The sequence below is a fragment of the Dendrobates tinctorius genome, unplaced genomic scaffold (genome assembly GCF_039654945.1).
Source record: "Dendrobates tinctorius isolate UK_male_01 unplaced genomic scaffold, ASM3965494v1 ptg000075l, whole genome shotgun sequence".
NCBI classification, from domain to species: domain Eukaryota; kingdom Metazoa; phylum Chordata; class Amphibia; order Anura; family Dendrobatidae; genus Dendrobates; species Dendrobates tinctorius.
This window is the reverse complement of record NW_027361743.1, coordinates 30,402,610-30,425,307: the sequence shown is the minus strand read 5'-3', so window position 1 is coordinate 30,425,307 and position 22,698 is coordinate 30,402,610. Positions and strand designations below refer to the sequence as shown.

Here is a 22,698-nt window from a genome sequence, read left to right as displayed (position 1 = left end):
CAATGGTTTTCTTAGTGACTGTGATCCCAGCTGCCTTGAGATCTTTAACAAATTTCTCCCCGTGTAGCTTTAGGCTGATGTCTCACTGTCCTCATGATCAAGGATACCCCACAAGGTGAGATTTTGCATGGTGCCCCAGATCAATGTCAATTGACAGTCATTTTGTATTTCTTCTATTTTCTTACTATTGCACCAACAGCTGTCTCCTTCTCACTCAGCGTCTTACTTATGGTTTTGAGCCCATTCCAGCTTAGTGAAGGTCTATGATCTTGTCCCTGACATCCTTAGAAAGCTGTTTGGTCTTGCCCATGTTGTAGAGGTTAGAGTCTGACTGATTGCGTCTGTGGACAGGACTCTTTTATAAAGGTGACTATGTAAGTCAGCTGTCTTTACTGCAGGTAATGAGTTGATTAGGAGCGTCTAACTCAGAGGTCTCAAACACGCGGCCCCTGAAGCAGTCATCTGCGGCCCGCGGTGCACCACGTAGCACTCCCTGAGGTAGGTAGAAGGGGGAAGGCAGTGGCACGCATTAGGAGTGTGAGATGGCTATGTGCACAGGACCTGTGATGAGGTCACAGGAGGGGAGGAGTGAGAGGTCACATGATCAGGGGCTTCAGTGTATGCAGGATGGATGACGCTAATGTCTGTGCTGGTTATCATGGCGCTGGATGCCGGTAAGTTTATGTGTGGGGTGAGGACGGGTTTATAGGGTGGATGTAGTAGAGCCGAGTGTGTACGAGGTGTATGGAGCGGAGCCGTGTGTGTACGAGGACCGAGGTGTACGGAGCAGAGCTGAGTGTGTACATGATGTATGGAGCGGAGCCATGTGTGTACGAGGACCAAGGTGTACGGAGCGTAGCCGAGTGTGTACGAGGTGTACGGAGCGGAGCCGAGTGTGTACGAGGTGTACGGAGCGGAGCCGAGTGTGTACGAGGTGTACGGAGCGGAGCCGAGTGTGTACGAGGTGTACGGAGCGGAGCTGAGTGTGTACGAGGTGTACGGAGCGGAGCTGAGTGTGTACGAGGTGTACGGAGCGGAGCTGAGTGTGTACGAGGTGTACGGAGCGGAGCTGAGTGTGTACGAGGTGTACGGAGCGGAGCTGAGTGTGTACGAGGTGTACGGAGCGGAGCTGAGTGTGTACGAGGTGTACGGAGCGGAGCTGAGTGTGTACGAGGTGTACGGAGCGGAGCTGAGTGTGTACGAGGTGTACGGAGCGGAGCCGTGTGTGTACGAGGACCGAGGTGTACGGAGCAGAGCCATATGTGTACGAGGTGTACAGAGCAGAGCCGCATGTGTATGAGGTGTGCAGAGCCACGTGTGTACGAGGTGTACGGAGCAGAGCCACATGTGTACGAGGTGTACGGAGCGGAGATGTGTGTGTACGGAGCGGTGCCTTGTGAATATGAAGTGTACGGAGCAGAGGTGCATGTGTTGTGTGCAGAGCCACGTGTGTACGAGGTGTATGGAGCGGAGCCACGTGTGTATGAAGTGTACGGAGTGGAGATGTGCGTGTATTTTGGCATGGCACCAGGGCCCATAACTTTGTAGTTATGCCACTGCTCACGCTAGAAGAGAGGAGGAGTGCGCCGCTCCATATTGCGACACCAGGGCTTTACTCACAGTTCGTGGTACACACTGGTGCCTGCCTCTGTGCCGTGTCCTCCGGGGTAGAGACTCAATCAACCTCCCGGGCAAGTCAGGATTCTCCTCTCCAACACTCCGCCAACATGTACCTCTCCTGAACGACTCCTCTATTGCGCCTTTTAGTGTGAAGAGCTCCAGTACCGTGGTACTCTGAAGTTCCTCCTGTCAGATGTTCCTAACAACTCTACTTGTATGATAGACAGCTGTAGCCTCTCTCGGGGACTCCCTTTCTCCAGAGTCCTGGTTCTCTATTCAGTTGCTGTTGTGCCCCAAGTCTTGGATCGGAGTAGTGCATTTACAGCCTACTACTCCACCGGTGTCTGCTGCAGAACCATAAGTGTCCATACAACCTCGGGGACCGGGCCCCGGCCTTGCGCTGAGAACCTATAGGCAGGGTTCCTCTTCCAACCCACAACTCCTCTCTGTTCTCCTACTCCTTCGTTCCGCGCTGTTCCTTCTCTCTCTCTTATGGAAGCTTAGGTTGCAGTTCTACATCTTTCTCCTTCTGTTCCTTTCCCGTGCCAGCTGGCTCAGGTCACTGAGGCAGCCGCAGCACTCCTTCCTCTCTCTCCTCTCCTAGGGAGCTCGTTCCACTAAGACCAGTCCTCAGCCTCTCCTGACTGACTGTCTTCCTCCGCCTTGACCTCCCGTCAGACTGACCTGTAATTCTAAACTTTCCCACTCTTTTATATCTAACTCCACCCACCTCCCAGCACATCTCGTGTTACGAAGCCAGGGACCACGAAAGGTGCTCTGCTATCCTCTAAGGCCTGTTTCACACTTCCGTTTTTTCAAATCCGTCAAAATCCGTTGGTTTCCGTAAAAAAACGGATCCGCCATTTTTTTTCAGGATCCGTTTTTTTGTCCCATAGACTTCCATTAGCGGTTACCGCGGATCCGTCAAAAAAACGGATCCGTTTTGAAAAAACGGATCCGTTTGCATCAGTTTCCGTCAAAAAAACGGAAACGGATCCGTTTGGAGGACACAAAAACGGAAGTGTGAAACAGGCCTTAGCATGGAGCCGCAATCTGGTCCATTGCTGAATCCTGTGTGTGGGTTCAGGTGTTGGAGTGTGGAAAGGAGCTCCCAATTTACCTAGGTGGTGGGGCACTACACCTTAGGAGAAGGTGCAGTACCTCTGTGGCGACTGAGCCTCAGGGGCGCCACATTAGCACTGATCGCGGCCGTTTAACCCCTTAGATACCGCTATCAATTGTAACGGTTGCTCTTTGTATGGAGTAGTCAAATATGTACATTAACCCGTTAATATGTTAGCTCAGGTTGACTGGGGCAGGCTTTTGCTCGTGTCAGCATTTACACTATTGCACTTTGTGATTGCTCTTCGCATATGTTCCCCATTTTTGTCTTGTCTTGTCCATAATTTAATAAAGAGAATCTGCAATCTTATCAATATGGATCTGTGGTCGCATTTTTGTGGTTTCCACATCCTCGTATATACCAGCGATTGATCCTAGTTTGTCCACTCAGAGCGACACCTATATGGAGAGATATATAATACATTCAGGATGCAGCTCTGTATCATTGCTGTTATAATTTACCTTAGGAGAAGGTGCAGTACCTCTGTGGCGACTGAGCCTCAGGGGCGCCACATTAGCACTGATCGCAGCCGTTTAACCCCTTAGATACCGCTATCAATTGTAACTGTATTAAGTTTGAAAGGAATGCGGCCCGCCAGCTTAAATTTTTTTTTATGTGCGGCCCATTTACTCTGCCGAGTTTGAGACTCCTGGTCTAACTGGTCTGTAGGAGCCAGAACGCTTAATGGTTGGTAGGGGATGAAATACTTGCAGGCTGTACCTGAAGATATCGGGTGCCAGACACAATATCAACGATTACAAGCGAGAAGAAATAGACAGCACTCGCTTATCTTGTGGAAAAATTGTCTTCTTTCTTTATTGGCAATGTTACGGGTCCAAGACATTAAGTAGAATGAGGTGCACTCTGGTTGGAATTCAACTGACACTGGAATGGAATGGCTGTCAGACATGTAGAGAAGCTGATTTTTATAAAACTGTGCTATGTTCTCGTAATTTTTTGCCAGATCTGTATATATGTAGGTTTTGCTTGCTTTTATGGCCAATGTGAACATGCTTTTACATCATGCATGTCATTCAATTCTACTTCAGTTCAGTTTTTTTGTTTTTTCTTCAGCATTTTTGTATTCAGTACAAATAGGGTGTGGCCTCCATTCTACTGAGCTGTGTAGTTTATTTAGTCCCTCTGAAGCTGGGTGTCCGTTTGGGACCCAGAGACTCTGCTACTATTCACACTAGGTAGGTTTTAACCGTTAGTGTAGTTACTGTCTCAAATGGGTACACCTTGCCGTGGTGGGACAGCTTTATACTTTTTTGATCAAAATAGTGTTTACTAAGTACCCTATGTTATTTAATGCACTTGCTTTTTTACTTATTTATTTTTATTAGGGTATATGCATACATTGTTTTTTCCTTTGGTTTTGCTAACTAACATACTGAGCATAGAATGATTTTTACCAATTACGTTTTGGACCAAACAGACTCACTTCCGGCTCAGTGAGCTCCTCTTGGTACATGCTCCATATTTCAGTAGAGGACACATTATACCATAACCTGATATGCCCTACTGTCAGCAAGTGCGGACATCCTCCTGGATGCTGCGATATGGAGCCTTTGTGTCTAAGACTTGCGTGAGAAGAACCCAGCCTTAAATATTGCCTTCTATCATGCCATGCATGTGACTACTGGAACTTTTAACCTTCCAGCTAAGGCCTCTTTCACACTTCAGTTTTTTGCATCAGTCATAATCCGCCAAAAGGACGGATGGCGGATCCGTTGTAGAATTGATGACAAAGGATGCCACCCATCTGTTTTTTTGACGGATCCGAGAAATGCAGATTTTTAAAGGAATCGCAGCCTGGAAAAGGGGGGAGAGAGAGAGAGAGAGAGAGATCCGACAGCCAGAAAGAATTTCGGGTTAAAACAGTGTCTGGAGGATCCGCCAGAAAAAAAAACGTTGCAAGCTCCGTTTTGAAATCTTTGAGGATGGTAACGGACAGCAACTTTTGGCGGATCCGCATTAAAAACGGATGCAACGGACGGCAATCCGTCACAATCCGCCCATAATGCAAGTCAATGGGGAAAAAACGGATCCTCAAAAAAAAATTGCGGATCCGTTTTTTTTCAAAACCTGGCGGATTGTGACTGATTGTAAAAAACTGAAGTGTGAAAGAGGCCTAAGTGATAAAGTGTATTACTGAAGTCTTGTGGAGAAAATAAGCCAATCTGTGTCCAAAGTAAAGCATGTAAACAACATTTACGGGAGGACATGTCTGGGACCTCACTATTCCAGTCTGATATTTGGCCATGCTATTATGTGGCCTTATAAGAAATCTATTCCAACCTAATTATCTGTAACTTAACGAGGACCTGTCACTTGCATCATTTTGTAGTTTTTTGCAACATGATGCGAAGGTCGCTGTTCTCCTGAATCTAGTAATGTTTTTCTTTTGTTTTTGCTCCTCTCCATTCTATGAGATCTGGCCTCGGATTACTGTATATAAATCTAAGCCACTATTTTTCTTTTACGCTATTTATTTTTAAAGTCACTTTTGTTTTGGTTTTTTTTTTGTCTCGTGCTATTCATTGCTATTTTTGGCACCAAATTCTTCAAAGTGCTTCATGAATTTTGTGCAAAATCAAAAATCCTTTTTTTTTTTAATTTTCTTTGCCCCTTTTTTGCAAACTTAGGTCTACTTCACACGTCAGTATTTTTGATTAGTATTTCATCAGTATTTGTATGCCAAGACCAGGAGTGTCTCCAAAACAGAGAACATGTGTCAGTCTTTCAGTTATAGTTTTTTTCTGTAAGTTCCACTCCTGGTTTTGGTATACAAACACTGATGCAAAAATACTGACGTGTGAATGAGGCCTTATAGACCAAAAACTTGCACGTTGTGTAAAGTGGCGCAAAAGTTGCGGGAAAATAACCTGCAGACATAAAATCCTATCCAGGGACAAACTCTAGCACATTTGCTCTAAATTTTGCAAATTTTTAAAAAGTCGGAATTGATAAATCAGTCAAACAAATTTCAAAAAGCCACACTGACATAAAAATACAAAAAAAAGACAACTTTTAGATCATTTCACGCATATATTGCAGCTCAAAAAGTCACAAATTGAGAGATTCACTTACCAAAATTGTCAAAAATGTAGTGCTGATTCATGCCCTTAGTCATTTTAGATAACTGGGCATGGACCTTGGGATGACTCTTATAGGCAAGAGTTGATGATCACGCCCACTTGGCTAAAAAGGCCTAATTTCCATACAGGGAAAAGAGGGTTGTATCAGGGAAGCAAAGGAACAAAATAAAAACATCTCCATATTCAGAAGATCGGCATTTACACCAGGTAAAAAAAAATACATATTTATGGCAAGTGACAGGTCATCTGAAAAGTATGACTTGAGTTAAAAACTGAAAATTAAATTTTCAGGTCTCTCCTACATGACAGGTCTCTCTATATATGTGTGTGTATACGGAGACCTGTCAGTCATGGAGAACAAGGTTGGGAGAAGCCGCTGGGAACACGCCTTGGGATGAATATTCATCTGTTGGCTTTTCATAGTAGGTTTTCTCTGAATTAACACAGCATTTCATAGTAACACATGCAGGACTGCAATCCTACAGCCGGGGTCCAACCTGCCCAATATTTGGGCAGAATGAAACAGTTGACAGGTTCCCTTTAAAAGAAAACCCTGCATTCTCACCTGGTGCACTTCCACCTCTCTTGACTGTCTTCTCGCTTGCTCTTGTGGTGGAGGACTTCAGAATACCGCTGCAGACAATCAGCAGACACTGATTTACCACAGTGGTAACCTTCTGAATGAGCTGGAAGACACTTAGATACCAGCTATTTAGAGTGAAATATTGCCAAACACATTACGTCAGCTTTTAATTTTTTAGCACAGTATCTACAAATAAGTCATCATCCGATGTTATAAGTTTCTGCAGCCTAATATTTGTTAATTTAGATCTTGAGAAAGTTCTGTGTTGACTCCTTAGCTGTGTATAGAGCTGGCCTTGATCATGTACCACTGTGCCGTTCCTAGTAGCCCTCGGGGAGCACTAATGTCTGGAATTTACATATATGTCTGCTTGAACACTATTGTAAAGAAAAGCTCCAAATCCCGGATTGTGTGTAGTCCTCAAGGACTGGTTTGAGAAGCTCTAATCCAGTCGTAGACTACTTTCAACACTGCAGCAAGCCGGCTGAGCATCAGAACAGTTGTATATTAATCTATCACATCAAAGGTTCCCTTGTTCAGCTGCAAAAGGGGGCAAAACTGCACTTTTTAGCTTCAGAGAAATCTACCGGCCCCAGCCTGAAGAACTGGGAAACACTATAATCACATAGATCAGTCATTGCGATGACGCTGTTAATAATTTCCGCATTATTTGTAGCGTCTAATTCTACATGGTCAAGGTGACGTAACCGTTGGGGTAAATATTTGGCCACAATAACACAAAAAATGTATTTAAAAATGTGACACCTTGTTCAAATATATAGAAAGACCAATGACTTAGGAAGAAAGAAATCTATCGGGACATTGTTACAATCTTGGCAAGGACCATTCTGATTTACGTTTTACTCCAACAAATCTCAGCTAGATCATGATAGATATGGATGAGATCTAGTTGGCTCATGTCATCCATGTGCCATCAATGTGCCATCAGTGGGGATCTGACTGCCGTAACAGAAGCAATTTTTCCAAAAAGAAGTGGGATTTAACTTATCAATCCACTACTAAGGAAAAAAGGAAAAAGGACCCATGTCCTGTTTGGAGACCAATATCAACAGCACAACATTGATGATTTCATACATAGTCACTGCCTCTTGGTGTCGGAAATTCCTGTGACATATAAGAAAACAATTTAGGTGACTTCCCATTGAACATAACGTCAATTATTTTTCAGTTGATTTCAGATAAAGGTTACAATACCAATATTCTGAGATTCTAGACCATCAGTAAACCTCAGTAGTTGAGGTTTCACAACAGCAAGTAGAGTACCAGAGACTGATGACTCTTCTGGACCAATCAAACTCCAATAAAACTATGGTACTTATCGTACTGGATTCATTAAAGGGTTTGTTTAGCCTTAAAGGGAACCTGTCAGGGGCCCATGCTCTCCAAACAGCATTCACCTATGTATGAGCAAATTCCCTGCCCTATCAGCCCTATATACAGTGGGTACAGAACTCTGTACCCCATCTTGACTGAAAAAAAACAGAAGAGTAGAAATTTTTGCAAATTTATTAAAAAAGAAAAACTGAAATATTACATGGTCATACGTATTCAGACCCTTTGCTCAGACACTCATATTTACGTCACATGCTGTCCATTTCCTTGTGATACTCCTTGAAGCTGGTTCTACTCCTTCAATGGAGTCCAGCTGTGCTTAATTAAACTGATAGGACTTGATTTGTAAATGTACACACCTATCTATATAAGACCTTGTAAAGGTTGGCCAGGGCCGTAGTCATGGCCAAGGACACCGGGGCACCTGAGCCCTAGCCTCCCTTCACAAACACACTACATTGCTCTTGTAGTACACTTGCCTCCACATTCCTGGTGCTGCTGAGGTCCACCCTCCGTTTCGTGGGGTCACCTTTGGCCTTGGATGAATGATCAGAGACACAGCCGAAGTACAATTCAAATACAAAACTTTACTCTCAGAACTTCGCAATACATCCAGATCCAGTACAGCATGTACAGCAGTATTCACATCACACATCACTTCTTCCTTCCCTTACTTGCTCTGTTACACGGCTCAAAATCAGGTTGTACAGCACTGTACACCTCCTCGGTATTCTCCCTGTGCAGACTGGCTTCCTTTGAGAGTTCCCCCGGCCGTTTTGTCCCGGCTCTGAGGGAATCTGCCCATGCTAGGAACTGCCACATGATGAGTACACCGCCCATCTGTCCTGCCTTGTAGTTTCTTCTCTAGTAACTTCTTATAAACTTCTGTAGCTATAGCTATATTGCTTGCACGCCTGCAGCAACTTCACTGTTTCTCGCTCAGGCTGTGGTGATGCTGCCCCCCACCTTCTGGATGGCTTGGCACTCACTTCTGTATAAACGTTGTGGAGTATCTAACTTGTCTGGGCCAGAGGCCACCCGAGCTCTATGAGCGTCCTTGCCCACACTGAACCTAACCAGGAAGCTCCCTTCCCTTAAACTAAGTGACCCCTCCTATGTTAACTATCTGCATGCCCACTAGACTCTTCATTGTACTACATACACTTCAGTGCCCCATCTAGTGGCCCACGTACATTACTACGTTACACTAGAAGATACCTATATACAATAGCTTGATATACACAACATAATAACAAGATTACATAGCAACGGAATATAAATATACATTATCATAGGGAGCTTAAAGGGATAAAGCTTCCAATTCCTTACAACCTCACAGCTCACAGTGCATGTCAGACCAAATGAGAATCATGAGGTCAAAGGAACTGGCCGAGGAGCTCAGAGACAGAATTGTGGCAAGAATTTCTGCCGTACTCAAGGTTCCTAAGAGCACAGTGGCCTCCATGATCCATAAATGGAAGAAGATTGGGACCACCAGAAGTCTTGCTAGACATGGCCCTCCAGCCAAATTGAGCAATCATGGGAGAAGAGCCTTGCTGAGAGAGTAAAGAAGAACCCCAAGATCACAAAGTCAACTATCACTGCAGCCCTCCACCAATCGGGCCTTTATGGCAGAGTGGCCTGATGGAAGCCTCTCCTCAGTGCAAGACATATGAAAGTCCTCATAGAGTTTGCTAAAAAAAACACATGAAGGACTCCCAGACTATGATAAATAAGATTCCCTGGTCTGATGAGACGAAGATAGAACTTTTTGGTTATAATTCTAAGGAGAAAACCAGGCACTGCTCATCACTTGCCCAATACAATCCCAACAGTGAAACATGGTGGTGGCAGCATCATGCTGTGGAGGTGTTTTTCAGCTGCAGGGACTGGACGACTGGTTGCAATTCAAGGAAATATCAATGCGGCCAAGTAGAGAGATATCCTGGATGAAATCTTCTTCCAGAGTGCTCTGGACCTCAGACTTGGCCGAAGCTTCATCTTCCAACAAGACCATGACCCTAAGCACACAGCTAAAATAACAAAGGATTGGCTTCAGAACAACTCTGTGACTATTCTTGACTTGCCCAGCCAGAGCTCGGACCTAAAGCCAATTCCAGAGCCCTGACCTAGACCCAATTGAGCATTTCTGGAGAGACCTGAAAATGGCTGTCCACCAAGGTTCACCATCCAACCTGAGGGAGCTAGAGAGGATCTGCAAGGAAGAATGGCAGATGATCCCCTAATCCAGGTGTGAAAAACTTATTGCATCATTCCAAAGAAGACTCATGGCTGTACTAGCTCAAAAGGGTGTTTCTACTCATTACTGAGCAAAGGGTCTGAATACTTATTACCATGCGTAATTTCAGGTTTTTCTTTTTTAATAAATTTGCAATAATTTCTACATTTTTGTTTTTTTTCCGTCAAGATGGCGTGCAGAGTGTACATTAATGAGAAAAAAAATAACTTTTTTGAATTTACCAAATGGCTGCAATGAAACAAAAAGTCAAACATTGAAAGGGGTCTGAATAATTTCCGTACCCACTGTAACATTATAGCGTGAAAACAAGTTATAAAAAAAAGCATTTATGTTGTCCACGTTTTCTTTGATAATGAGGGCTTTGACTAGTCGAAGTTAGGCGTTAGTTGCCCCGGACTAGTCGGCCATTTTTCCATGTTATCACGCCCCTGTGGCGCAGCGCATGCGGTCATGCGCAGCGCATGCCTCTGAAGCTGGGAAGCGCACACCTGGCTTCAGAGATGCAGGAACGCTACCGGAATGAGCAGTTCACATGCACGAGATTTGCATGAGCCGCAATGATGCTGCTTGTGCAAGTTATGTTATCATGCTAACAGGGGCGTGATAACATGGAAAGAGGGCTGACTAGTCTGGAGATGAAGGGTTTTTTTTATTAGACAACGTGTTTCTACACCCTACTGCTGTCTTTTTCAAGTCAAAAGCCCATCAGATCTATTTGGGTTTTTTACCTGAAAATGATGCCAGTACGGCGGTGAAACATGTTGACTAATAAAATGAAAAAACCTACATCTACTATTTTTTCAGCAAAAGATGTTCTTCCAGGCGCACAGCTAAAGTGTTTTTTTCCTTTGGTGAATTTTACCTAGGGGGCCTTCCCCAGCCATGAGGCAGCGGTCGTTGGACCTTTTACATCTCCTAGGTGAGCCTTGCAATATTTTTTACTTTTTCTCCTCCACTAAGGCTACGTTCCCATGATTAGTATTTGGTGAGTTTTTGACATTGCAGAACTTCTGCACCTGTTATGTAAATTAGATTACTTGCGTTTTTTTTCATTGCGTTTTGTTTTTGACTCTGCGTTTTTTTCTTCTGCTTTAAATAAAGGTGCTTTGCTAAACTTTCTGGTATTTCACATTCTCAGGCGCAGGTTACATACATTTTTGGTGCGTTTCCTGTGGCTTTTCCGCACCTAATAAAAGTTTATGGGGAAATTCCACACAAAAAAACTTACTATACCCACAAGAGAAATTAACTTGTTGCGGATTGGAAAAACGCACCACAGGTCAGTATATGCAGCATAGAAAAGAAGCACAGTGGATATGAGATTTCTATAAATCGCATGGTCAAAAATGGGATAAAAGCCCATCGTGGGCACACAACCTAATAGGGTCACCCTATTTTGCTTGCTTTTTCCCTCCACAGCTTTTATTACAAGGACAGAAAGAGCACGGCTCTGTTCAACGTTTAATGGTCATTGCTAAGAACGGTAGATCAACCATTCACTGTTTGCATTCGGCTGGCACCGGAGTTCAAAATAGCTGATCATTGCTGGTACCATGTTTCAGACCCCACTGAAGAGCGAGTTAAGAGCCAGTAAATTCTTTGTAGGATTTGGATCCTTCATTCCTCTGTAGACAGGCGTGTGTGGGTCACAATGGAAACATAAAATTAAGTATTGTATCTAGAGCTTATATAGAAGGTTACATATGGAACATTACTTGCATATGCCATAAATTATTGATGGGGTCACTATAGAAGTGAGCTATAAGACTCTGCATGTCGCTGTACAAGCTCCTAGCAAACACATCCATATGGCCTATGGGTACGCACCATCTCTTGGTCCCCATTTAGCACTCCATCCATTTGACCTCTTTTCTGGCGGTGTCCTTATTTTTTTCAGGAAGACACAATAGCTTATGCTAGCAAGCTAATGCCTAAAAAAGTTAGAAACAACAGAAAAGAAAACTAAATGGAGTTGAAAGTTTCATATTCTGGACTCTGTTTGCCTCATTGACCTCAATGGCTCCATTGAAGAATCTCTGACTACCATATGGATTCAGACACAAGTCCCCTGATGGACTGCCTAACGGGCAGCAAATGCAATGGAAATGCTACCTTATTGTGACAAACCTTGACTAGGTGCTATGTAGAGAATTACTACAAAAATGGGAGTCCAGATTGACCAGATATTGATGGCATATGCTCTCAGTATGGCATCGCTGGCTAAGGTGGGCTGTCTGCTTTAATGAGCTGTGTTCACATCCATCTGTGGTGTCCAACCAGTCCAGTTGGACATAACTGATAACAAGTAGTTTGCACTATGGAAAGAAAAATTGCCCATACAATGTTTTTCTATCCAGTGTAGGTAGACATCCAGTTTTACATTTGATGCCACAGAATACAAATCTGTTTGTATGCAAAAATATTGGATCAGTTTTGCCATCAGTTATTCCATAAGAGGATGGACATATGTGTGTAACTCCAGTCTATTGTTTGACGCCAGTCCCAAATCTATCATAAGACGTCAACAACACCTCATAGCCCCTATTGATTATAATAGGAGCAGTTGGGTTTCTGTCATGGTGTCATTTTACCAGGAAAAATAATTCTACGTACAGCACTATTTTTTCCTTTTGGGTACACATAAAGGACTTTACAAAGGAGCCTCCAAAGTAAAGGGGAACACAGTTGAAAAAAATCTAAACTGAAAGAACTGGACAGATGAGTAATTCATTCCACCACATTCAAGCAGTTTTAACCCCAAATCATGGGTCAAAGGGTCAACGATTAGATAATTTATGGTGACTCTGATGCGGAGTGGTACCTAATACCTTTAGGGCATTTTGATGCTTCCCCAGAAACAGCCAATTGTATGGCATGGAATTGCTTATTCTTCTTCCTATCCCCATACTCTGTCCAGGCTATACTTGCAATCAGAGGCTAGAAATCTCCACCAGGGAATGCTCAATATATAAATGTGATGAATAATGATAGGTGCACTGCTCACTTCTTTTTAAGGATTGGAGGTGGTGAGAATATGGGAGCCATCATTACTGGATATCTACCTTTTCCCAAATGCATCCCTGAAACTGACTGCATGCTACCTTGGTGCAGAACTAAGAAAGTAACCTAATGCCTTAGTTGACTAAATATTCCCGTTGTCACAGGTGCTGTGTTCACACTGCAAGGAGACAACTTACTCCAAAAAGGGTGACATAATACAGTTATATCTACAAAATCTGTAAAGGGGAGAGGTGACTGGGAACAGTTCATACACTGTTCCCAAGAAGAGACAGGGAAATGAGTGAGATACTGACATCTGATTGTCAAGTGTAGTAACTGGGGTACTTAAGAGAGAGGTAATAATTAGGGTGATTGTATGCAGAGCCCATTTCTTACATAAGCCTCTAAATGAGCAAGTGCTGAATGTGCAGGAGCCTATCCACACATCAGTCCTCCTGTTTCTTACCTATTCTCTCCCAGATGTATTCTCCACTGTCCACAATATTGGAAGCCAATTGTAGCCCAGCAGAGCAAATCAGAGTCAGGCTCTAATGGAACTCCTGTATTTCATTGTAACAAGCTTCACCCCATGGCTTGTGACAAATGATCTGGGTAGGTGCCTCCAGCTCAGATACAGGTTTTAGAAATTACAGACTATATATTGTATTCAAATGTTATTAAAGAAAGAGTTCGCTCTCAGGAAAATGAATTGTTACTGCTAGTTTCTTGTGCTGCAACTAAGATGCAGAAGGTCGATATCGGCGCTTTTGGACATCTCTGATTCGGTATAGAGTTCTGTATGTATAATCTGTTGTTTCCTAAGACCTGAGACTATGCAGTCTAGTGTAGGTTTCCTGAAGTCGTTCTATGTATTGAGCTTTACGCGCAGAGATCTTCCTGGCGCACAGCTCTGCTTCTACACCGGGTTATCACAGCAACACAGAAGAGCCTAGGAACAGATGGCATTTACTGGGGAAACACTGTAAAAACGATATACTAATCTGCAGCTCCTATAAAAAATAAGCATAAATTCTACATTCGACTGACAGAGTGATATGTATCTATTTCTAGTGAAAGATCGATAGATAGGTATGGAATAGATAGATATGAGATAGATAGATGTATAGATGATAGATAGATATGGGATAGATATATATGGAATAGATAGATAGATATGGGATAGATAGATAGATAAAAGATAGACATGGGATAGATAGATAGATAGATAGATAGATATAGGATAGATAGATAATAGATAGATCTATAGATAGAATTAAATACAAATAATCTTTATTGGCAGGACTAAATACACACTATATATTTTTTTCTAGGGATAGATAGATATTAGCTAGATAAATATATATATATATATATATATATAGAATTATATATATATTTATTTCTAGTGAGAGATAAATTATAGACAGATATATAGATATTAGATAGATGGATGAATAGATATATGATAGATAGATAATAGATAGATATGGGATAGATAAATAGATAGATATGGGATAGATAAATAGATAGATATGGGATAGATAGATAGATATGGGATAGATAGATATATCTAGATAGATAGATAGACATGGGATAGATAGATAGATAAAAGATAGACATGAGATAGATAGATAGATAGATAGATCTATAGATAGAATTAAATACAAAGAATCTTTATTGGCAGGACTAAATACACACTATATATTTTTTTTCTAGAGATAGATATATATATATATAGAATTATATATTTATTTCTAGTGAGAGATAAATTATAGACAGCTATATAGATATTAGATAGATGGCTGAATAGATATATGATAGATAGATATGGAATAGATAGATGGATAGATAAAATGATATATATATTTCTAGTGAGAGATAAAGGATAGATAGACAGACAGATAGATAAATAGATTAGATGAGTTGCCATTTGTCTACGGTTTTATTTGCTGCAGACATTTTTTAATCACTGCAAAAATCTCTATTATTATGTTTAACTTTCAACAAGAATCTCAGATTGATTGGCTATAATAATTCTGCAATGATAATGACATATGATGTATAATAATTTTTAGAATTCCACCTAATGTGCCCAATATTTGTTCCCTGGAAGGATTGTCACTGGCACCAATGATCCGTGGAAACCCTTTGCCTCCCATACTCCACTCGCATTAGTGATATTCTACCTATAGTCTACTTCTATCAGAGGACTATTCTCTGAATCCTCCTGCTTTACAATTAACCCTTCATTTGCCTCTGGCACCAACAATTTCCTTGTACTTTTTGGCACAAAATGACCTCAAGATCCTACTTGATTTCGGCTGCGGAAAAGCAAACATCGATGCAGTTTATTTATTGAAAAAAAAAGGTGTTTTTATTTCTTTGACATAAATAAATAAATATTTGCATATACAGAAACGATACAGGAGACATGTATTGTACAGACAGGCGGTGTTGGCTGGGGAACAGGGCAGGATTGGGGCACTTTGCCAGTCTCAGGCAGTGTTCTTTCTGATATCTGGGGCTCAATGTCTCTGCGGCCGCTGGAGAGCTCTCACCTCTGATCACCTATCCTGGAGCTAACAACAGACCTGTATTGTGTCACTTTAATGGAGTTTCCCCCCATCAGTTGGGTCTGGAGGTGTATATACAGATCGCCCCCCGCACACCAGCAGGCTGAGCGCCAATAGTCTGTAGGTCTGGGAGCTATGGGCTGGGAGAGAGGTCTCTGTCCTCCTTTTCTGAGGATGAAGGTGACAGGACCAGGTCCTCCTCCTCCTCCTCTTCATCCTCCAGGCACTTTGTGGATGGGAAGGAGGAACACTTGCAGCTGTGGGGGCTGCTCCGGTGGGCGCCGCTCTTTCCTTCCTTCTTGTGCTTTACTCTTCGGTTCTGGAACCAGATTTTCACCTGTTTCTCGGAGAGGTTGAGGTAAGTGGCGATCTCAATGCGCCTCAGTCTGGACAGGTACATGTTGGAGGCGAATTCTCTCTCCAGCTCCAGGAGCTGAGTGCTGGTGAAAGCGGTGCGCATCCGCTTACTGCTGGGGAACTGGCCGGAGGGGCTGTCTGTGAAGTAACGGAGGCAAGAAGTGGTTAATGAGCAGGACTATGCAGCACACACAGTGATAACCGTGACGTGAGAATAACGGAGGCACGAAGTGGTTAATGAGCAGGACTGTGCAGCACATAGTGATAACCGTGACGTGAGAATAACGGAGGCAAGAAGTGGTTAATGAGCAGGACTGTGCAGCACACACAGTGATAACCGTGACGTGAGAATAACGGAGGCAAGAAGTGGTTAATGAGCAGGACTGTGCAGCACACACAGTGATAACCGTGACGTGAGAATAACGGAGGCACGAAGTGGTTAATGAGCAGGACTGTGCAGCACATAGTGATAACCGTGACGTGAGAATAACGGAGGCAAGAAGTGGTTAATGAGCAGGACTGTGCAGCACATAGTGATAACCGTGACGTGAGAATAACGGAGGCAAGAAGTGGTTAATGAGCAGGACTGTGCAGCACACACAGTGATAACCGTGACGTGAGAATAACGGAGGCACGAAGTGGTTAATGAGCAGGACTGTGCAGCACACAGTGATAACCGTGACGTGAGAAGATATGAGGCTAATCACTCATCTCCACTCCTGGCAGGCAGCCAAGAAAAGTTTCCGAAACTTGACCCCCGTCTGCTCCTCGTCCACAGTCACATTAGCCAGCAGCATTTTATCAATAACATTCATCTCGCCAATGAACAAGTAGCTAAACATTACCTCCACTTTCAGGCATAGACACTATATACCCCCCTATTAAAGGAGTCTCTATAAAGTAAGCTGCGAGTCATGAAAACAGAGAAAAGGAGGAAAAAAGGAAGGAAACCGAGTGATCAGCAGGACTTACCGACGGAGACGCAGTGGAATTGCCTCGGGTCTGGGACGGGGTAGGACGCCTGGTAGAGGGTCGGGGCATGGGCCAGGCTTAGGGCTGAGGAGCCTGTGTGCTGCCTTCCCAGAGCCGTGGGGCAGCACTGGGAGCTGAAGGAGGAGAAGGAGGCTTTGAGGAGTGGGATGCCCGGCGGCGGCGCGTGGAGCTGGGACGCCGTCACACACATGGAGCACACGCACAGCAGGCCGGCTTTCCTGGAGTGGCCGGCGGACAGACCGTGCAGGGGGCCGGCAGGGTGCATGGCATACGGGAAGAGCGGAGGGCTGCTCTCCTCCTTCTTGTCGCTGGCTTCCCTGAGGATGAGGGAATCCACTAGGAATGAGCGAGGCATGAGTGCGGCCGGTCAGCTGAGTGTCCAGGCTGCGGGTGCTGGCCACGAGTGTGGTGCTGAATCCCCGCTCCCCACCCTTATATAGCGCTCCCTCCGGGGGACGGCGACGACAGCGCCCTCAATAGCCTTTTTGTGCCCTTTCTCTTGGCATTCCCTCTGCACGCTTCTTCATTATTTCACTTGTTAACTAAATGAACTGCATAATGTACTCTATTCTTGTCCACCCCACCCACGCCTTACCAGGCGGCTCCCACCCTCGCTCCCCTCTCCCTGGGATTTATTGGGCTATTCCCAGCTATTTAATATTCTTTTCTCTCTGCTGCTGAATATAAGCAGGTTCACCCGATCCCTCCTAGAAGAAAACACCGTTTGATATTAATAAAAACCGTGCTGAGGGTCAGGCCCATGTGACATTACTCAGCCACCTGTAGAATGGATATATGGGCCCGATCCTGCCTCCTGGATGGGTGCCCCCATCCTACCCTCCTGGATGGGTGCCCCCTATCCTGCCTTCCTGGATGGGTGCCCCCTATCCTGCCTCCTGGATGGGTGCCCCCCATCCTACCCTCCTGGATGGGTGCCCCCTATCCTGCCTCCTGGATGGGTGCCCCCTATCCTGCCTCCTGGATGGGTGCCCCCTATCCTGCCTCCTGGATGGGTGCCCCCTATCCTGCCTCCTGGATGGGTGCCCCCTATCCTGCCTCCTGGATGGGTGCCCCCTATCCTGCCCTCCTGGATGGGTGCCCCCTATCCTACCTTCCTGGATGGGTACCCCCTATCCTGCCTCCTGGATGGGTGCCCCCCATCCTACCCTCCTGGATGGGTGCCCCCTATCCTGCCTCCTGGATGGGTGCCCCCTATCCTGCCTCCTGGATGGGTGCCCCCTATCCTGCCTCCTGGATGGGTGCCCCCTATCCTGCCTCCTGGATGGGTGCCCCCTATCCTGCCTCCTGGATGGGTGCCCCCTATCCTGCCTCCTGGATGGGTGCCCCCTATCCTGCCTCCTAGATGGGTGCCCCCTATCCTGCCTACTGGATGGGTGCCCCCTATCCTGCCTTCCTGGATGGGTGCCCCCCATCCTACCCTCCTGGATGGGTGCCCCCTATCCTGCCTCCTGGATGGGTGCCCCCCATCCTACCCTCCTGGATGGGTGCCCCCCATCCTACCCTCCTGGATGGGTGCCCCCTATCCTGCCTCCTGGATGGGTGCCCCTTATCCTGCCTCCTGGATGGGTGCCCCCCGTCCTACCCTCCTGGATGGGTGCCCCCCATCCTACCCTCCTGGATGGGTTCCCCCTATCCTGCCTTCTGGATGGGTGCCCCCTATCCTACCCTCCTGGATGGGTGCCCCAGTCACCCTACATTATATGCAGCTTACTGTAGTACTACCATGCCCTCTATTGTACCCTGAGCAATAACACACACAGCTGGAACTACTACTCCCACTATCACTGCAAGTCATCTCAGCTCTACTACTACTTATACCTATTAATTATTTATTACTCCTATAATCTATACTAGCCTATTAGCAAGTTATATTATATCCCTGACACAGTGTAACTGCAACTGTTACCATTTGTGTCATTGCTACTATTTATTATTATTATTATTATTATTATTATTATTATTATTATTATTCAGCCTCCTGAGCACAGAAGAGGTATTATGCAATAATAACATCATTGTTATTATGTCTTCCTTGTGTGCCAGCAATCAATCCTACAGTGTCATATGTGCTATAAACAGTTTAGAACTTGTCATAATTTTACTACTAGTGTTGTCAGGTCCCTCATTTCGCAGTGTTACTTCTCATCCTTCATCTCATTCGGATTATAATACCAGTATTGCGGCTTTTCAACAATATCATCTTATTTGATGCTAGATGCAATTTTCTCTGCCTATTATTATTAATATTATTATTACTGTCCTTAACAGCTGAGTCACTTTTCAATCATTTTTAATATTTATTACTATTGTTATTACTATTATGATTATTATTACTGCCCTTAGCTTATGCTTCTCACCTTAATAACTTTTCATCATCCTCACTTTTAACATTTATAATGAATTATTATGATCATTATTATCACATAAACTTCTCAGCTGAATGAGTTTTCATCGTCATTATTATTATTATTATTATTTGCATTATGTTTTCCTTGTGTGCCAATAATCCATTCTATATTGCCATGAACAGTTTATATGACATGTTATTATTTTACTACTATTACATAGGTTTACAATATTGCTCTTTCTTACTATGATTAATTAGAATAAATAAGAGTATCATCCTCATCATCATCATCTTTCTTTACTCCCAGCAACCTACTGAAATACCTGCATGAATCCTACTTCGAAGCACATTTTATTCTTCTGTTGTATAGTATTAATCAATTTCTCTAGTTTTATTATCCCAGTCGGTAGTAAGAATCTGTTAAAGCCCCGACAACAGACATTGGTGTCCATTTCTTCCAGATTTTGAGGGTCCAGAGATCGGTCTGAGCTATATGGGTGGATGTTCAGCATCTCTATACATGAAGCCCCCGATGGGCAGTGAATCTTTACTGGATGCCATCTATTTGCTACAGTCACTGTTTTTTTCGATAGAATATTTCAGACTTTGTATAAATGCAGTAAATAAATGTATTGCATTTGCAATAAATGAAACATGTTGCAGGAAAAAAAAAGGTTTCCAGGCTCGAATCCAGCACATAATGGTCACTCCACAGAGACCTCCATATAATATATTCATTTAGAGGGCATTAGTATATATAAATCTGTTTAACAGGTAATACATATTAATCATGATATGGGCTATTAAGCCACACAAAACCCATCGCTTTGCATAATTGATGGACTGATGCTGAGAAGATGGATAAGCAGGGATATTCTGTATAGGAGGGCTATGAGGACCAGTTCTGCACCTGCAGTCCTCCCCAGCCTCAGGCAATGGACCAGTTTGAGGCGCCTGGGGGGAAAAGAGTTAACTCCCCCCAATGAATGGACACCCAGGCAAAGCCACTGGGAAGAATATCTCAAAAAATAACCAGTTTTTTTTTTCTTCTTCTTCTTCAGCCTGGACCTTATTGAATGTCATTGAAGAAAGTTTTGAATGCAAGATAAAGAGAAGCGAATTAAAGTGTGTGACAGCAGAGGATAAGCAAACACAAAGAGAACTCTGTCACACTTTGGGCAAAATCCGTGGGCTTTTTTTTTTTTTTTTTTTACCAAGCTTTCTTTCTATGATTGAATTAAGTAATAGGAAGACATTTTCTTTCACTTTACAGCCATTAAATAGAGAAAAAAATCTTCAAAGCCTATGGCACTTTCTAATGGGAGGGTGGACAATGGCATCTGTTTTTTGTGGCAAAATGTTGCAGAAGGATTGTTGTGCAATTATGGATTGAAGCAAATCAAAACTCATCCAACAGCTCCGATGCTTGAAGGATGGAGACAGTGCTGCAGGAGTCAATGGCAAGACTGTGTTCTGTGCCATGTGCTGCAGGAACAGCTCAACACCAGCGCAGGTTCTAATATTCATATCATAGCGCAGCCTCATCCATGCCCAGGACTATAGGAGAAAAGCTGCTGCTTTCAGAAAACATGGGCGGAATGGACTGAATGCATGCCCATTTTTTACTCACTCTCCTAGTTATGACATTATGTGGTTTCTTCTTTTTTTAATTTATATTTTTTATTCCTTTCTTTCCCATTGCTCATAGGTACCATCACCACATTCTGCCGCACAGGATACAGGTTGCCATCACACAGCCTAAATTTAATCCATGTCAAAAAGGGTTTGTTTCACAGAAATCAGGACGGGTGTAACATTATATAGCACTTACTCTGCCATAAGATTATTTCTGCCTATGATTGCTGATTAAAAAAAGATATAACCATGAGTCTTTTGTCTATTTTTACATGCGTCAAAATACTTACACTACACCCCCATTCAGGGCCGGACTGAGACCAAAAAGCAGCCCTGGCAGAAAAAAAAAAATTCACCAACCAACATACAATGAATGTCCTCACCCAAATCATAGAACATTGGCAGGTTGTGCCAACTTTTGCTTTAGCTCACACATACACACGTATCACACAGCTCACACAAGTAGCTCACACACAGCTCACACGTATCAAACACACACACACACACAGCTCACACAAGTAGCTCACACACACAGCTTACACAAGTAACACACACACAGCTCACACACACAAGTAGCTCACACACACACACACACACACACACACACAGCTCACACACAAGTAGCTCACACATATCACACACACACACACACACACACACACACACAGCTCACACACAAGTAGCTCACAAATATCACACACACACACACACACACACAGCTCACACAAGAAGCTCACACACACAGCTCACACAAGTAACTCACACACACAGCTCACACAAGTAGCTCACACACACACACACAGCTCACACAAGTAACTCACACACACACACACAGCTCACACAAGTAGCTCACACACACACAGCTCACACAAGTAACTCACACACACACACACACAGCTCACACAAGTAGCTCACACACACACACACAGCTCACACAAGTAGCTCACACACACACACACACACACACACACAGCTCACACACAAGTAGCTCACACATATCACACACACACAGCTCACACAAGAAGCTCACACACACAGCTCACACAAGTAACTCACACACACAGCTCACACAAGTAGCTCACACACACACACACAGCTCACACAAGTAACTCACACACACACACAGCTCACACAAGTAGCTCACACACACACACAGCTCACACAAGAAGCTCACACACACAGCTCACACAAGTAACTCACACACACAGCTCACACAAGTAGCTCACACACACACACACACACACAGCTCACACAAGTAACTCACACACACACACAGCTCACACAAGTAGCTCACACACACACACACAGCTCACACAAGTAGCTCACACACACACACACACACACACACAGCTCACACACAAGTAGCTCACACATATCACACACACACACACAGCTCACACAAGAAGCTCACACACACAGCTCACACAAGTAACTCACACACACAGCTCACACAAGTAGCTCACACACACACACAGCTCACACAAGTAGCTCACACACACACACACACACACACACAGCTCACACACAAGTAGCTCACACAAGTAACTCACACACACGGCTCACACAAGAAGCTCACACACACAGCTCACACAAGTAACTCACACACACAGCTCACACAAGTAGCTCACACACACACAGCTCACACAAGTAGCTCACACACACACACACACACACACACAGCTCACACACAAGTAGCTCACACATATCACACACACACACACAGCTCACACAA

General features: G+C 44.0%; 1 protein-coding gene and 1 long non-coding RNA gene across 4 annotated transcripts; one reads left to right on the top strand and one right to left on the bottom strand.

Moving 5' to 3' along the window:
• Positions 1–545: 545 nt before the first annotated feature.
• On the top strand, positions 546–21,219 carry LOC141096620 (uncharacterized). 3 transcript variants are annotated; one of them, XR_012233726.1, is made up of 2 exons: positions 546–674; positions 20,393–21,219. It is a non-coding gene; the product is annotated as an uncharacterized lncRNA (long non-coding RNA). The 3 variants fall into 3 exon arrangements; XR_012233727.1 differs by lacking the exon at positions 546–674 and adding an exon at positions 3,872–3,939; XR_012233728.1 differs by lacking the exon at positions 546–674 and adding an exon at positions 10,902–10,959.
• GSX1 (GS homeobox 1) lies at positions 15,414–17,412 on the bottom strand. The gene is made up of 2 exons (XM_073583350.1): positions 16,943–17,412; positions 15,414–16,108 (listed from the first exon to the last, which is right to left on the bottom strand). The coding sequence occupies exons 1-2, from the start codon at positions 17,316–17,318 to the stop codon at positions 15,747–15,749; spliced, it is 738 nt and encodes a 245-aa protein (XP_073439451.1). The 5' UTR covers positions 17,319–17,412; the 3' UTR covers positions 15,414–15,746.
• Positions 21,220–22,698: the final 1,479 nt, after the last annotated feature.

Coding starts and splice junctions, on each gene's coding strand:
- GSX1 (XM_073583350.1), bottom strand. CDS start 17,318: ATGCCTCGCTCATTCCTAGTGGATTCCCTCATCCTCAGGGAAGCCAGC. Junction 16,109..16,942: donor ATTCCACTGCGTCTCCGTCG/GTAAGTCCTGCT, acceptor GTTACTTCACAG/ACAGCCCCTCCGGCCAGTTC.